The sequence below is a fragment of the Diaphorina citri genome, unplaced genomic scaffold (genome assembly GCF_000475195.1).
Source record: "Diaphorina citri unplaced genomic scaffold, Diaci psyllid genome assembly version 1.1 scaffold337, whole genome shotgun sequence".
NCBI lineage: Eukaryota > Metazoa > Arthropoda > Insecta > Hemiptera > Psyllidae > Diaphorina > Diaphorina citri.
Genome location: NW_007377772.1, coordinates 1 through 18247, shown reverse-complemented (window position 1 = coordinate 18247; position 18247 = coordinate 1). Strand labels below are relative to the sequence as shown.

Sequence of the window (18247 nt, the reverse complement as noted above, 5' to 3'; positions counted from 1 at the left end):
AACTGTCCGACTTACAGTTGAGAAGTTTAATGTAATAGAAAGTCGTGTGATGTTCACACCAGCTCCCTTTCTTTTTTTTTTTTTTTTTTTTTTTTTTTTTTTTTTACCTATTCTCTTGGTAAGTTGGTAAGTTTGATCAAGAAGGGGAAAATAAAAGACTGAGAATATTTCTCATGCAATTACCGCGTCCTAATTAGGTCTTAGACGAAGCCAGGTAGGTATGAAAAAAAAGAAAAAGAAAGAAATGTTTACTTTTAATTTTTTCCTTTCTTAAAAAGGGGAGGGAAAAGAACTCGATTATAGCACGAAATAATCAGCTCATTTAAATAGCTAAACACTTAAAAATAAAAAATAAACTTTTTTTCTCTTTCAAATTACAGGATGATTCCATGTGAATTAACTTTTTCTCCAAGTAGAGGATTTGAAGGTAATCTGTGGCTGTACAAGAACAGAAAAAAAAGTTGGGTAAGTTCTTCTTGAGCTTCGCTAAATCCCCACTTAGTGGAAGTAATTTTGAAAGCAGGATAAAAAGATGCGTTATGTAAGAACTGTTTTAACCATAAGGTCCACCATTCACCAGCAACAACAACAATAAAATTACTGGATCTGCAGAAATATTATCTGGAGTTATCAAAAATATAATTTTCAAATTGGCTAACCAACTGGACTACAATGTTCTTAAACGCCAGGGGTTATTAAGTTAAAATAAAGTTAGTAAGTGCTGTAAGTAGGTACACCTTGTAGGTTAAAACAGTGTTGCAACTTAGCACCTAACTAGGTAGGTAGTAGATAGGTAGTTTTTTCTCACTTTTCTAAAGAAGTTTTTTTTTACTAAACTATCTTCACCAACTATTGCATGGCTTCGTGCCTACCTCTTCTCTCCCTTCAAATAAATGGGTAAGTACCTAGCAGGTAACTTGTGCCCGCCAATCAGACCGTCTGACAGACCTAGGTCTATCTCTCAGACCGTCGCGTGGGAACGTGTGTGGCGAAAAAAGCCTGTCTGAAAGATCTCCGTTTGTTAGAATATGGCCTCAGCTCGAGTGTCCGGCAAATCGGGCTTGAAATTTGTATGAACGCCCGGTTATATCTCAAGGTATGCAATGTGCGAGACATAGTTGATTCATATTGGACTTTTCATCCGTATTTGTAGGTACCAGAGTAGGAACTTTTTACCAAAATTCCCTTTTAGGGATGAGCTATGCATCTTGTTTTTACTAGGTAATTAATTACCTATGTAGTCCCAACTGAAGGATTAGAATAAGGAATCAGTTTAGTATTGTGTTTTGGATTAATAAGAGCAATCCCTACTTGTTCTGAGTGTTCTGACTTCTTCTGAATCCTTAGAAGAACTAACATCAAGTGACGACCCCTTCAAAGGCTTTATTGAAATATCCAACCACAAATTAGAAAATGGATAACACTGCAATGGAAACGACAATTATTGTTTCGTGTTTAATATGTTGGATCAGTAAAAGAACAAGAAGTTGCTTCTATTGTTTTGAACAAGAACAAGTTAGTTAGATTTGTTGGAGAAAAAAAGTTCGGTCATAAAAATAATTAAAAAAGGGAGAGGAAAAATTCTAATAAGAACTTTGTAGGTATTTTTTGTTCCTTTTTTAAGTGGGTAGGGTTGGGATTAAATGGCCTAAATACCCTTCCAACCCCCCCCCCCCTTAAAGGGCCTTAAGATCAAAAATAAAGGGTAATATTTTTTGATGATGATAGGTAGTTGAAATGAAGAGGTCTATAGCAGATTAAGGTTAGTTAATTCAAAACCCATCTCCCAAAAGAGGGTAGATGCTAGCAGCTAGATGCGAGTAGTGACCAATGTGTGATCTAAGTTGTGCCTGAATAAATTTTGACTATGCAATGTGCTCTACAAAGATGAGAAACTACCAGAGTATTCAATCCATTTTATTAGGCGCAATATGAGAAATAACATGCTTTGTACATACCTATTTAGATCATCAGAAGGATTTTTTTTTTTTCTTTTCCACAAGTTTGGCCATGCCTCGGGATGAACTAGCGGGATTCCGGAGCGAAGCGACGGAATTCAGCTAGTTTGTACATATTTAGATCATCAGAAGGATTTTTTTTTTTTAAAGATAGAGGGAACTGTAACTGCTATGGTCTTATCGTTCCGAAATCGAAGAGAGAAGGAAGACAGGATAGGAGAAAGCCAGCCTTTCCGAGAACGAATATTATCCCATCAGGATAAAATCCGCCCCGGGCGGAAATCGAACCCGCGGCCTAGCACTTACAAGGCAGACGCACTACCAAGTAAGCTAACTAGGCTGGCTCATCAGAAGGAAAACTACAATTTGGCCAAGCACGTGCTGCTGGTTTTTCCCGGCCCGTGACGGCCCGTCTCAGGCTGGGTGAGGTTCATGTGAGGAGGCGGGTAGCTTGTTGCGAAATGGAGAGTAAAACCTAAAACCCTGTCACTAAAAACGATATCAGGTACCTATACAGTGACAAACGCCTTAAATAATACATTGGAAATTTTTTAGGATGACAAAATCGACGTTTTATTAAGGGAATAATCGAAGAGAGAAGGAAGACAGGATAGGAGAAAGCCAGCCTTTCCGAGAACGAATATTATCCCATCAGGATAAAATCCGCCCCGGGCGGATATTAAGGGAATAATTAACCCTATTGCCAAATGTATTTTTGACTGCGGGAGTAAAGGGACTTTTCAGTCTCATTCTGGCTGTATAGGCAGGGTATATTCTATTCTATAAACCTGTTCTCTATGTCCCAGTATGACTCGGAAGGGTTTGGCGAGATCCCGTGGGATGATTTCATCGAGGTCCTGAAGACTCCTGACTTTATCAACGCCATTACTCCCAACAAGAGGGACATCCTACTGGATAGGGCTCTGGAGAGGAAGACCACAGCCATCACCTTTCAGGACTTTGTCAATATTGTAAGTATACCTTCCCGAGACCCGAGACCTTAACGTGCATGCTTTAATATTCTGTTCCTGAGGGTTTCTTCTTCTTTTTCTTCTTCTTCTTTTTCTTCGCCTTTTCCCGTGTACAGACGGGGTCGGCGTTTTTCGTCAACCTCTCAATTAGCCCTAACTAGGGTGATTGCTTTGGGCTGACATTTGATTTTGACTACACGTCCTGCAAGAGGAGACACCTTGTACATGTCGAATATAGGATAATATAGGCTTGGAAAGTCTGTTAATAGCATGGGTATCAAGCACGCAGCCATATTGAATTTCATTCGCATAGTAAAACGTACAGGTTAGCATTTAACACAGCGAACCTGGATAATTGGGAACTGGAAAGTATATTGAGAATTGGATAGCTGAGCAAATTGGTTATTCGAGAAAACGTGTTGGGCCGGCCATTCAGGTAGACCTTACAGGTACCTACGCTTGAACAGATGTGCCTGTCAGGTATACCTGATAGTGTATGGCAGCAACAATAAGTATCCTAGGCGACCTGTCAGGTCTACCGGTCTACCTGATAGCAAATGGCTGACCTTGCCTCTATAGGTATACCTATTTGGAAAACTTTTTTTACTGAGGGGAGGATAAAAACATAAATCCCTAGAATTGAGAGGGAAAAATGGGAAGTAAAAATAATAGCTCATCCCTAAAAGGAATTTAGCTAAAAATCTGTCGTTTTTGTTCTCAGTTATCCAAGTTCGCCTGTACGAGAGAATGAAGAAGGGTTCGAGTTCGCCCCATCCCATATTATTTTCATTAATAATAAAAGCCAAAGCTCGGATAACATCCTGTTTCCTTGCAACAGTTTATTATAAGGCTGCAAACGTTAACGGATGTGTCCTGACCATGTATACAGGGCTAGACAAAAGATCGGACCTACCCTGTAGTTGTTGCGGCATGAACAATAAGCCTAGCCAGCGGTCTTAGCACGTCACTAAGGCCCGTCACAAATTGGAACCGTAGTCGCGCGACTTTGACGCGCATCGTCGTCTGAAAAACAAAACCTATGGAAATGGTAGAGACTTAGAGACCCTCTATAGCAGGGATTTCCAACTTCCATGTGTATGCGGGCCACACATGCTGCATTGGCAGGTACTTCACGGGCCACATACACAGGGGAACACGCGCTACCAAAAGAACATTGGAAGCCTAGTAGTATTGAAAACATCTGCCTATGATTTGAAGCAACAAAGTCAGACCTTTGCATTACCCTGTAAGCACTAACTATAGGGTATTATTGAGGTATTATATTCATAGTATTTTGGTGGCCTGTACATGCAACACGCTGCTCTTACGTTACAAGCGTTATGGAAATCATGTTACCTACCTGCTGATTGCTGATACTAGTCATGACAATGATAATGAAATATTGTTCATGAATTCATGATAAAATTATATAGGCACCTAATAGGACTTAAACCTACCTCAGGCAATTTATAGGACCTACAACAACATACCTATAACAGTTTATAGGACTTAAATCTACTATAGGCAATTTATAGGACCTATGCCTACACTTACCTACCTTAGCATTCTGATCAATTTCAACTGTATGTGTACCTACTTATTACGGACTAAGTTTGAAGACAACAAGTAGGTAAGTACTTTACTTACCTATGGACTTGAAATCAAGGAGTAGGTAAGTACTTGGACCTGAAATTTTGAATTACCTACTTTGAACATCACTGCATCTCTGCATAAAACATGACACATGAGAATTCAATAAGATTTAACAGCTAGCGGTTCACAAATTGCTCGTCAAGATATTCAATAATATTGGTACGTGAGGGACCACAATCGTAATTGGTAAGTTGATACCAAGCAAATTGATTGGTCTTTATGTCATCTTGGATTATTGCCTGATTTGCTTAAAATTTAATCATCTAACCATTAGAGTCATTAGACCATGTTATACATTGTGACGTTATTTCAAACATAAACACTGACTTCGAGTCGAGGCTAAAGAAATGAAAGATCAATTAACATGAAAACAATGATCTTTTAATTTATTCGTACCCGGAATCTCTGGGTTGAGAGTCAGAGGTATCAATCACTCGGCAGCAGACGTAAACAGTATTCGGCCTTACTGACCCAGGAGCCAAGGCGAAGTGAGGTGTGGGGCTTGGATAGGTACCTAGTTCGGAACCCTCACGCAAAGCAGCAAGGGAATTTCCTTTTCTAAAGAAATAACAAAAGTTGAGTGCAAAGGGCATCCATCTACAAGTAAAATTTGTAGCCAAAACCAAATGTCAGCCCAAAACAATCACTCTACTTAGGGCTGATTGAGGCGGACGCAAAACGCTGACCCAGTCTGTATATGTATACACGGGAAAAGGCGAAGAAAAAGAAGATGCAGAATCCAAAGCTAACTTTTGTTCTGAGAACCGCTCGGGCTATTGAAAGTCCTCCATTTTCCCGTTACTGCAGCCTCTTATTCCAACATGTTACACTCCAAAAAGGGGTATTTATTGCGCCTTTAAATTGTATAATAATAAAAAGAAATCCCGTTATCATGCAATGCGGGTTTCTCATCCCCCTTTCTTCTCCTCCTCCTCCTCTTCCTCCTTCTCCTCCTCCTTCTTCTCCTATCCCTCCTTCAACCACCCTTTTTTCTCACAAAGGTAATTTCAAAATCTTTCAATGCACTTTTTTTCTCTCCTTACTTCACCACCTCTTTTTCTTTTATTTACTGTTTTTTATCGTCTTCATTGCATTTCAAAAGGGGATCTTTAATGTGGAATATTTTCATGGTCGACAGAGGCTTTTGGACGGACGTCTTTTGCTATCATTTTTGAATGGGAGTCATACCCGTTGAAAGGACTGCTTTTGAGATTGATAGAGTGGATTACAAAAATTGTTTAAAAAAGTTCCAATACCTACCTTAGGTATAATTTTTAGCTCATTACAAAAATATTGTCTAAAATAGATATTATTGTTCACAAATGGCTATTTTATAAGAAAAAATGTGCATGATAAAATCTTTCATATGAATTTTTTACTTGGCGAGGTGGAGCTCTGCAGCGCTTATAAAAAAAATGTCTGGGGTCAATGTCTCCTAATGAATAAGAGCCAAATCTGATTCATACCGACTTAATCTTTCGTTCAGCTCGAAATAGATAACTATACTAGGTACGTACCTAGTTCGGAACCCTCACGCAAAGCAGCAAGGGAATTTCCTTTTCTAAAGAAATAACAAAAGTTGAGTGCAAAGGGCATCCATCCACAAGTAAAATTTGTAGCCAAAACCAAATGTCAGCCCAAAACAATCACCCTACTTAGGGCTGATTGAGGCGGACGCAAAACGCTGACCCAGTCTGTATATACACGGGAAAAGGCGAAGAAAAAGAAGATGCAGAATCCAAAGCTAACTTTTGTTCTGAGAACCGCTCGGGCTATTGAAAGTCCTCCTTTTTCCCGTTACTGCAGCCTCTTATTCCAACATGTTACACTCCAAAAAGGGGTATTTACGAGTATTGCGCCTTTAAATTGTATAATAATAAAAAGAAATCCCGTTATCATGCAATGCGGGTTTCTCATCCCCCTTTCTCCTCCTCCTCCTCCTCCTCCTTCTTCTCCTTCTCCTCCTTCTCCTCCTATCCCTCCTTCAACCACCCTTTTTTTCTCACAAAGGTAATTTCAAAATCTTTCAATGCACTTTTTTTCTCTCCTTACTTCACCATCTCTTTTTCTTTTATTTACTGTTTTTTATCGTCTTCATTGCATTTCAAAAGGGGATCTTTAATGTGGGATATTTTCATGGTCGACAGAGGCTTTTGGACGGACGTCTTTTGCTTTTTGAATGGGAGTCATACCCGTTGAAGGACTGCTTTTGAGAATGATAGAGCAGATTACAAAAACTGTTTAAAAAAGTTCCAATACCTACCTTGGATATAATTTTTAGCTCATTACAAAAATATTGTCTAAAATAGATATTATTGTTCACAAATGGCTATTTTATAAGAAAAAATGTGCATGATAAAATCTTTCATATATGTATTTTTTACTTGGCGAGGTGGAGCTCTGCAGCGCTTATAAAAAAATGGATCTTGTTCTTATAATATAAGATGTCTGGGGTCAATGTGTCCTAATAAATAAGAGCCAAATCTGATTCATACCGACTTAATCTTTCGTTCAGCTCGAAATAGATAACTATACTAGGTACATTTTTCAAGAGGTTTGATAGAGGGAACTGTAACTGCTAAGGTCTTATCGACCCGAAAGCGAAAAGAGAAGGAGGACAGGATAGGAGAAACTCAGCCGATCCGAGAACGAACCTTGTCTGGTGTAGGATAAAGTGTGCCCGGGGCTGGAATCCTTCAAGGTTGAAAGAGGTGTTTGCTGTTGTAGATTATGGTGTGGTCTACCAGGAGTATTAGCACTAAAGAACGAGTGATGACATAGGCACATAGGTACCTACCTAATTTTATAAAGTAGGTAGTTAGGTACCTACCTCAACGATAAACATGGTCTACTAGAGGAGTACATATTAGTAGCACTAAAGAACGAGTGATGTACCTACCTAATTTTATCAAGTAGGTATACCTACCTCCATGACCTTGTACAAAAAGATACAGCATAATCTACAGCTATTCATAATCACATTCTTGGTGTTTATCGAAAAGAGAAGGAGGACAGGATAGGAGAAACTCAGCCGATCCGAGAACGAACCTTGTCTGGTGTAGGATAAAGTGTGCCCGGGGCTGAAATCCCTCAAGGTTGAAAGAGGTGTTTGCTGTTGTAGATTATGGTGTGGTCTACTAGGAGTATTAGCGCTAAAGAACTAGTGATGACATAGGCACATAGGTACCTACCTAATTTTATCAAGTAGGTAGGTACCTACCTCAACGATAAACATGGTCTACTAGAGGAGTACCTATTAGTAGCGCTAAAGAACGAGTGATGTAGGTACCTACCTAATTTTATCAAGTAGGTACCTACCTCCATGACCTTGTACAAAAAGATACACCACACAGCTATTCATAATCACATTCTTTGTGTTTATCATATAATTTGATCAATTTTTGATCGCTGAAATCTCCATAAGAAATACACAGAGTGCAGAGACTGCGGGATAGAAAACTTTTCCTCGCTCGCCTAATATTTGAGTTTCGTTTATGTTTTTAGTTTGATAACTACAAGTTCGGCCATGCCTTTTCCACAAGTTTGGCCATGCCTCGGGATGAACTAGCGGGATTCCGGAGCGAAGCGACGGAATTCAGCTAGTTTATGTATATAATTTATCATATGTTTTATTTATTTACCTATGTATGTTTATGTATATTTTGTGTTAGATTTGTTTATATGCTGATGATTTGGGTGTGGGTCATATTGTATTTCAGTTAAGACCTATCTGATCTGAGTTTAGTTTGTGTTTAAGGCTTGCTGTGCATACGTGATTTTCGTTACGAACGAGCAACAGTTTTGGAAATACAAATTTATTTAATCATTTAAATATATTTTCTTTTATTTCCCCTAGTTTTTGTAACAGTAAACTAGTGTATGTGTAAATTAGAGATAGGTACCTAAATAATTTACGAGTAGCTTCCTAAAATATCCAAATTTGATTGTTTCTGAGTTACATTTATCTTGTTTCTGTGATAGTGTGAGGTCGGAAAAAGTGTGTGTAAAGTTGTAAACTGATTTAACTGATATTACCGATGCCTCAACCTGTGTGTCAGAAGACGTGTTCAAGATATTGTGTTTGTCCACCTGTAAGTAAGTTTAATAGAATGAGTATGTGAAAATTGTCAGTGTAAAAGCATTGAAGAAGCCAGTTTGAGGTACCCACATATTGGCTTAGGTACCTTATTTTATAGTTGACTAGGGTTCTTGGTTGAACCAAGAACCCTAGTCAACTATAAAATAAGGTAAGCCATTATCTAATTTGGGTGTCTAATATGAATCTAATTAATAATAGTACCTACATATATTTATTTTGGTTGTCTTATCTATTAAATTTATTCATAACTAGGTAGATTCCTATACCTAATTATGTAGTTCAAGGTCGAACGGTGTCTCCTACACATTGGCGCCACACTGTATAGGTAAAATTTGTTGGCACACTACAGACAAATACACGAGAGATTAAGAATGATGGGAGTATAGACAATAATACCTAATAATAATAATACCTACACCACGTCCTGTTAATTCGTATACGAAATAATTGATATACCGGGTGGTCTGGGTTTTAATTGATGTTATAGGGTGTTTAAAATGAAATACGGCCACTCCGACTGTCACTCACGCCACACACCTTTCGGCGGTCTAACAAACCTCGGTCTGTCAGACAGTCAGAGCCTGAGTGGCTGCCCTAATGCGATGCACAATTAAATTTGGCCAAAAGAGCATGGTTTTTGTTTCTGAGGACCTGGAGCCTGGAGATTACATCAGGGCTGCTTTTTATTTCAATGCAGTGCAGTACAGAAATAGACTCCTTGAATACTATGGAATTTCAGAATTTTTAGGGAATTCGTAAACAAGGAGCGCTCCTTAGATTATTGGTAGAACCTTCTCCCGTCAAAACTATCAAAATATGAACATTCCGACTGAAACACCTTGTATTCTCGATCATTTCAGATCGGCTGTTGCCATATTCATCACAGGATGGGTGTTAGTGCACCAAACTAAACGCGGATCAAACGGTTCCCACTGAATTCAATTGGAAAACTTCACTGGCGCCATACTAATTACGAGGTACATAATCGGGATATTATCCCGAATTGAGTCTCATTTCAGTTACCACCCAGTGGTAAAACAAATTCCTTTGACGGTGACCAGTCCGGAAATTACTTCAGGAAAGGTGAAACGTCATACCAGTGTAGAGTTCTCCTTTGTGGTCATCGTTAGACTTTTATGGCCTAAATTGATAACACAGTTTTAAAGGAGATAAATTATATTATCTGGCCAGCAATACACCAGAATCAGTCAACATCTACTTCAACAAAGGTGGGACCTAACGTCAAACCAGATCGGTCTAGCATCCCAGAATGGACTACAAAATCGAAAAAATCACCAAAAGCGACGAACCAGTCGTGAACCAATTCCTCCGCGACAATTTCTACACGTCAGAACCGCTCAATGTCGCTTTCCGAGCCAAATTCAATGCCACCGATTCACTCGCTGCAAATAGCAACTTTGAAAACATCGCTAACGGGCTCAGTCTGAAAGCGGTGGATGGTGATGGAAATATTCTTGGCGTTTCGCTCAACACTTGTCCCCTGGAGGGACGACATATTATTGTCCGCAAAGAGATCGAAGGACAGCGGGAGATCATGGAGGAAATTATCGTAAGTACCTACAACTTGTTGAGGTTTTTGTTGTTTAGGTTTAGACACTTTAAACCAACATCTGTAGGCCCCAAGAAACCAAGTGAAGCCCGTGAGTGACCGAGCTGGGGTGACGTTACCAAGTATTAGGTAATCAGCGAATTTCCTTTATTTGTTGGACATAATGTGAAAATTAGATTTGGTACCCATTTGAGAGCAAAATGAACATAACAAATAAAATAAATGGAAAATGCTCGATTTAAAGTGAAATTCCTCGATTAAAAACTTAGTTTAAACCGCCTTCGTTGGTTAATAAAGTACTACGTACCACCTCCCTATACCTGTAGGTAATCATAATTCTCATACTCAACAAACTGTTGCCCCCACACACAAATTCCAAACCCTCATTTCATTAGACCAACAGCTTTTATCATAACACAGGGAAAACAGACACACCATTTCCAATAGACTAAACTCGTATAGCAAGAGAAACATTCGAATAAATCATGCTATTATCATTTCTCGATCTGATTGATATCGACTCCCACCGAACTACAGGGTGGTAAAGGTATTATGGGTTACCGGGTGCCCCGAGTAGGATCTTGGCCCTGTTTCATAAAACTTAGGTCAGCCACTCACTACCAGGTACGCCTGAACAGGTCCGCCTGTCAGGTCCACCTGATAGTGTGTGCGCTCATCAGGTATCAGGTAGACCTGACAAGCGGACCTGTTCGGGACTACCTGTCAGGTCTATCTGATAGTGAGTGACTGGCCTTAGAAGTTTTGGACTGAGAGATGGCAAAAGCTCCATTTGAAACGCCAATTAGGCTTGATCAGATTAAAAATGTAATGCTTCCCAAAAATCACATTTACATACATGAAGACTGTTGAGCTTTTGTTTGATAAGGGTTTAATGTCACTGTAATATCATTAACATGATCAGTATGATCACCCATCTGCATGGGCAGAAACCAAAAACTTGGACAATATCGATTTTCTTAAGGTGTATCCAATCATACTCGACCGCGCCGATCGATGGTTGATCGACGGGGTCGACTATGTGTGGCCGCAGGTATAGGGTTATTGGACAAATTATATTTGGATTAGTGCACGAAACACCCTGTATAAAATACACTCGCGCACCAATATTTTATTATAAATATTGTGCAATGCATTAGCAGCATGTTATTATATTATTTGGAACATAAATGTTCGATCAGGTCCATTTTATTGAGAGGGGATAGTAAAGGAACCAAAGGTTATGTTAACAATAAACCCTGAAGTGGACAATAACCCTGAGGCGAGATTAATTCCTATGGCATTTTCTATCGTTTTCAGATTAACTACTGTTACACGTAATAATTATTACCATGGACAATGTACAAGTATTACTTAATATTAAATTTGTTGTCAAACGTGGGTGAAATCCCAATCTTGGTTGAGAATGTGGCCTTAGTTAGGAATGTTGGCTCGAACCCGCCCCTCCTGTTCTTTGTCTGATGGCAAACTGCCCATCTGTAACTGTTCCTATCCTCCCGAGGCATTTTTCACTCCGGCCCCGGTATTTTTATTATGACTCCTCCATCTCATGATAAAAACAATAAACAACAGGGCGTTGTGCAAAAAAATAATGTAATTTATTATCCATACAGGGTTCTACCAAGTCTGAAATCACCTTTTTTGCTTAAAATGCATCCCATTATCTCTAAGAATAACCAAAGGCCCTTCCCCTAGGAATCAACGCGTAGTTCCTTTGTTAAGTTGAATGCCGACATAATTATCATTGGAGAAGGATCCGTTGTAACAATCGGATACCAAACGTTACAGTGTTTGGCATCTGAACAAGAGGCCGTTTGGGACATTACGAGTTCCCCTTCACAAAACTTGCAAATTTTACAAAAAGAATAGGCAGCAAGCTACTGAAAGCTAACAGGCTCCATAATAAGTGGATACACCCCGTATAAAATGATCAACAAAAGAATGGCTTTAATTTATGTAATGCCAATAATACCGAGGTCGGGTTGGTATTTAACATACTACAATCTCTCACATTTGATCCGCAAAAGGGGTGAGATAGAATACATAGATCCAAAGTGCACCTAACAGAGTTGAATAAAACTAATAACTATGTAGTCTATGTACATATTTATTCATTTTATGGGAGACCTATCTGACCTATTATAGCAAATAGAAACATTTATATCGTTTACTTAACGTCATCTTTTGTCATTCCAGAAATTCCTCGGCAATAATCATGATTTGGTCAAGCAGGTATGTACTTATAAGTCAACAGGTAAGTTATTGATGTATGAAATGGCAGGATCTGTGACAGTGAGGAAATCTTTCATTGGACCTGGATATGATGTTCTTGGACATTCTTGAATAATGTGCTGTACTGTTTGTTTAGGAGCACCACATTCACAGTTTGGAGAGTTGGAGATACCCCATTTGTATAAAGAATCGGCACATCTGCCACAGTTTGATCGAATTCTATTCAGTCTAGTCCATGTTTTTCTTGGGAGGTCGAATCCGGGTGGTCTTGATTGAATACATGGCAGATCTGAATATTCTGACGAGATTGAGTTTTTCCACATAGTTTCCCATTCGGTACTGATATTGAAATTGTTTTCAGATAGCAGCATTCCTCTGTGCAAGGGTGGATTTCTGGAGGAAAGTCGGTTGATTTGGAGGTCTGGGATATCTTTGTGGACAGGGAGATCTTGATTCTGGTTTATTTTTTCATACTCTCGTACTAGAGCTCCTTCTCTTCTCAGCTGTGGTGGAGCAATGTGACTCAACACAGGGAGCCAGTGGAGGGGGGTAGGTTTGATTGTCCCCGATATCATTCGCATGGTTGAATTTAGTTGGACATCTACTAGTCCAGTGTGGGCGCTGTTGAGCCATACTGGAGCGCAGTATTCTGCAGCAGAATAAACAAGTGCCAGCGCTGAGATACGAAGAACAGTGGCGGATGAACCCCATGTAGAGCCACACAGCTTCTGAATGATGTTGTTTCTCGTTCTTAACTTTTTCGCTGATCTGCTCAAATGTTCTTTGTAAGACAGGGTCCTATCAAGAATGACGCCCAGGTACTTGGGATTAGGGTTATGCACTAGTAGATGATTTTCAAATGATACTCTTAACTTAGTGTTAGCTAGTGCATTGGCAAGATGGAAGCAAGAGACCTCTGTCTTGGTTGGGTTTGGTTTTAATCGCCACTTTTTGAAGAATATGCCGATGGTCTTTAGATCTTCTGTGAGAATGTTTTCTGTTTCTTCAATGTTTTTGCTTCTAGTTGCCAGCGCCCAATCATCCGCATAACCGAATTTAACTGATTTTGTCCTTGGAATGTCAGCAATGTATAGGCTGAACAGGAGAGGAGCAAGTACTGATCCTTGTGGAAGGCCGTTGCTTAACTTCTTCTGTGAACTGATGGAATTTCCCATGACAACTTTGAAAGGTCGGTTTACAAGCATGTTATTGAGGAGAGTCAGTGTTTTCATGCATGGAATCACCCGGAGGAACTTGAAGAGTAAGCCCTGACGCCAGACAGTGTCGTAGGCAGCGCTGAGGTCAATCAGGGCGAGAGAAGTCTTGAGTTTCCTTTGAAATCCTGCCTCAATATGGGATGTTAAGGACAGAACTTGGTCAGCACAACTGCGGCCGGGTCGAAAGCCTGCTTGTTCTATGGGGATGACACCATAAATTACATCACTGATCCTGTTGAAAAGAAGACGTTCTAAAAGCTTGTATAAACAACTTAGCAAAGCAATCGGACGATAACTAGAAGGATTTTCAGATGGTTTATCAGGTTTCAGCAGAGCTATAATCTTGGCTTCTTTCATACTGTTTGGGATGTTACCAGTGTTTATGATATTGGTGTAGAATTTCGCCAGCCATTTTTTGGTGTAGTCTCCAGAATGAATAAGGAATTCTGGATGGATCCCATCGAAACCGGGTGCTTTACGTGCTTTCATTTCCTTGACAGCAGTGAAAACTTCAGCAAAAGAGAAAGGAGTAGAAAAATCACTGGAAGCTGGACATGTAGATTTTAGGGTTTTAAATTCTTTCTTGACTTGGATGGTGTGATGTCTATCGTTGGGAGCTCTTGAGGTGTTGACAATGTGGTTGGCAACTTGATTAGGGTGTACTTGATTTTCTTTTTGTTGTTTTTTATTTTTGCCTCCAAGTTTTGCTAAGAGTGACCATGCCTCCCTACTAGATCTTGTAAAATCCAAGTCTTCAATTGTTTTGGTCCATTTGGATTTTCTAGCTTCATCAAGTGAGTGTATCAAATCACTACCAATTTCTGGATCTTCAGACTCAAGGTACTGTTGATATAACGATTCGCTTTCATTGTCCCATCCAGGAATATATTCCTTTCTGTAACCTCGTGGTATGAACTTTTTTGCTGTTTTTAACACTGCGCCACAGAAGCGTTTGAGATTTTTGCTTTCGGGTGGGATCCACCCCAAGGTTTTATCAAGAGATACAGCAAACTCTTTCCAATTAGCTTTCTTAAAATTCCATCGAGGAGAGGGGAAAGATGTGATCAGTGGTACTGATATACCAATGTCCAAGAGAATTGGTCTGTGTTGACTGCGAGGGAATATTGGGATTACAGAGCGAGATGTCGGTAATGGCTGATTGTTTTCATTTGAAGATACAAAGGACAAGTCCGGGTTGTATTCTTGCCTCCAAGCAGCTGATCTAAATGTGCCATGATCTTTAGCATCGAATATCAAATGATGGTTATGGGCTTCTGACCATCGCACCACATCTTCACCATTGTCATCGTTTTGTTGATATTTCCAGATGACATGGTGGCTATTAAAGTCTCCGAGGTAGATGGATGGATGTGGGTAAGGCTGCAGGACTTCAGGTGGCCATCTGACTTGTGGAGGTTTGTATACATTGGTGATGGTGATTTGCCCAACCTGGATTATAACTTTATGAATGTCATTATCAGTAGAAATCTTTATCAGTGAGACATTTTCAATACTATCTCTAACATAAGTTGCTATTCCATAGTGTTTATGGTATGTTGCGCCCACCATATTATAACCTGGGATTGATCCCCTGGATTCGAGTTGTTGCTCGTTTTCAGTATGGGTTTCTTGAAGAGCAAGGACGTCAATTTTATTGACATTTAGAATTTTATTAGAGAGATAATCGCATTTGGCTCTACTTATGCCTTCGATATTCAATTGGCAAATACGTAAGGATGGTCCAATATTTCTAACTGGAGGGCCCTCAGAAGGGGTAATATTTTCATCATAATCATTAGTAGACATAGTGGAATATTATTGTATATTGTTAAAAATAAGGCCAGGAGATCTAGATTGAATTCGATTATCTGGCAGTCGGAAGTCGTCAGTTCATTTAGCGTTATCCAGGGTGCACCACGGGGAGGCGAACTGACCTTTACACCCCAAACTGACCTTTACACCCCCACTAATTTTGACTTATTATTGTACATTGTTAAAAATAAAAAACGTCATACGATAAATAAATAAATATACCTGTCTGTCTCAGGTAGGAATTAGTATAGATATGTATTTAAGCATCTTTGTACCTATTAGTTATCCACATTTTTTTTTACTACCTACCTTCCTAGGTACAGGAAAATCAAGAAATTTCTCAAAAATCTCCAAAAAATACCCATAATTTTTTGGGGAATTTTCATTTTTCTTTCGACATCACGTTCGTTCAAGATGGCGTCACAGGCACAACATGAGGCGAAGAAAATTTCGTATGTAAAACGAGAAGTTTGAAAAATTAATTTCGTTACATTTCGTTATATACGAGGGTAAGGTTCGTTACATATGAGGACGAGGTGTTGTCGAAGATTATGAAAATGTTTCCCAACCATTTTTCATCGCTTTTGTCTCCCTAAAAAAACCTCCTTCCTATATCGTTTTCGATAGGTAGGTATTAGAGATTTTTCGCAGCCCCCATCTGACACATGGGAACTTGGGAACCAAAGTGGAAAGTTCAATTTAAAGTTTCCCAGTGAAACATTCTCTAATTCCTTTGTTTTCTTTGCGCGGACAACAAGTACCCATCTTGAACGAACGTGATGTCGAGATAAAAATGAAATTCCCCAAAAATGCATGGGTATTTTTTGGAGATTTTTTTTCCCAAATTTCTTGATTTTCCTAGCTTGTAGCTCAGTATCTAAGTAGCTAGATAACTATTTACTAAGTTTGTAAGCTGTGAAGATTCTGCTAGAGTAGCCGAGGGGCAACACCAGGGGCACTGATGGCTTTAGAAATGCCAAGGAAGCTATCAATATTAGCCCCTCCGATCAGCTATTAGCAATATGACCAAACAAAAACTAACACAAAAACGAGCGAATTCCTCACATCTCACAATGTGTAATTAATTTTCAACACAATCATTACTACATGGGTATGAAAATTATTCCCTCCTGCCCTTCCCTTGCCTTTGACTGGTGAAATTGCTAGGGAAAAGTTTTTGTGATAAAATTTTAATTACTTCCACTCGAACAATTGATAGAGGCCCGGGGAAAGTGGTAACAATTAGGGCCCAGGAGTAGTTGAAGGGTCTCAGAGACACTCTATTGTACTTTCTGTTCTAATGTATTCAAGAGCAGCAAGGGAGTTAAAATTCATCAGAGATCTTGCCAGTCCTTCAAAGCAAGCCAAATCATAGATGCTACTCAATCCGCCACATCTGTTGTTGATGTTAGCTCTGACGCAGGCTCGGACAATATTGAAGGTGTATGTCCCCATTGTCATAAGAAGTTCAAAGGCAAGCATGGTGTCAGAGTCCATATCACTTCAGCGCATCCTGAAGTTGCCAATAAGTTGATTGTTGGTAGTGTAATGAAATCCAAGAAATCTTTCAAGAGTGGTTCTGATGACTCTAACAAAACAATCAAAGTTAACAATGAAGTCAATGAAAAATGTCAATATTGGAATAATAAATTCAAGAGTATCCTTGATCTGAATGGTACTCTTGAACATTTCAATACTGAAGTTGGACTATTCATGAAATTCCTGCACGAGTCAAATGAAAAACTATCTGGACCTGTCCATCCCGCTGTCAAATTCTTTCGCTTGAGAAAAAAGAACAAAAATAACGATAACACTAGAACCTATGCAATGTCGAAAAATCCTAGAAGAGCTGACAAAAAAGCAAGACAAAAGAGAAAGGATAAATATGATTATGAACTGGCCCAATACTATTACTATAATCAAAGAAAGAAGATTGTTCGTTTTTGAGTTCTGCTTAATAAAAATTTTTTTTTTTTTTTTTTTTTTTTTTTTTTTTTCATTTTTAAATTTGACAAGTTTTTTCCGTTTGTAATTTATTTATTTTCATCTTGTTCCGTGTTCTCTGTTTATCATCAGGTTTTTGATGTTTTCTGGACAACTTGCTGCGTAGGTACTGATTTCTGATTACATCATGACATTTTTGTTTCGTCAAAATGAAAACCAGTGGCGAATTCGAGAGGAATCAGATTGGAAAATTTGTGATTGGATTTTGTGTATCACGCATTTTTATAATGATTTCTAATCTACCTACATAGAAAATCTTACGGCGCGGCGTGTCCACACATGGTCGATCGATGTTGACTAACCGTCCACACTGCCTCGATAACATAATTTCTCTTCGTCGATTGACGGCTGGTCGACTATGTTTGGACACACTTGTATGGAATTTAGAATCTTAGAATGGACCTTGTTTATACTGCCAGCATAGGACTGAAAAGACCCTTCATTCCCGCAGTCTGAACAGAATAGTCACCTACCTACATGAATTTATCAAAACAGCTAGGTACCTACCTAGATTTTTTTCTTACCCATTTTGTTTTATTTGTAATTTTTGTGGCAAGATTTCGTGTTACCATAAATTGGTCCAATGCTCTTCATAATGTCTGGTTTAGAGGATTTAGCCTCCAAATTACAAACTTGATAACAGCTAGGATCTACGTAGGTAAAAATATAGGTATTGATTTTTTTTTTTTTTTTTTGATAATTGGGCACTTGTA

At 39.0% G+C, this 18247-nt stretch overlaps 2 protein-coding genes across 2 annotated transcripts; both read left to right on the top strand.

The window, feature by feature from the left end:
• Positions 1 to 8329: 8329 nt before the first annotated feature.
• LOC103507711 lies at positions 8330 to 12612 on the top strand. The gene is made up of 3 exons (XM_008472212.3): positions 8330 to 8673; positions 9542 to 10251; positions 12466 to 12612. The coding sequence occupies exons 2-3, from the start codon at positions 9952 to 9954 to the stop codon at positions 12610 to 12612; spliced, it is 447 nt and encodes a 148-aa protein (XP_008470434.1). The 5' UTR covers positions 8330 to 8673; positions 9542 to 9951.
• A 4025-nt stretch (positions 12613 to 16637) lies between these two features.
• Positions 16638 to 17465, top strand: LOC113466811 (the record flags this gene model as incomplete). The annotated part of the gene is made up of 2 exons (XM_026822510.1): positions 16638 to 16641; positions 16804 to 17465. Coding segments are annotated over exons 1-2 (666 nt in total), but the record flags the coding sequence as incomplete, so codon positions are not given.
• Positions 17466 to 18247: the final 782 nt, after the last annotated feature.

Coding starts and splice junctions, on each gene's coding strand:
- LOC103507711 (XM_008472212.3), top strand. CDS start 9,952: ATGGACTACAAAATCGAAAAAATCACCAAAAGCGACGAACCAGTCGTG. Junction 10,252..12,465: donor AGATCATGGAGGAAATTATC/GTAAGTACCTAC, acceptor TTGTCATTCCAG/AAATTCCTCGGCAATAATCA.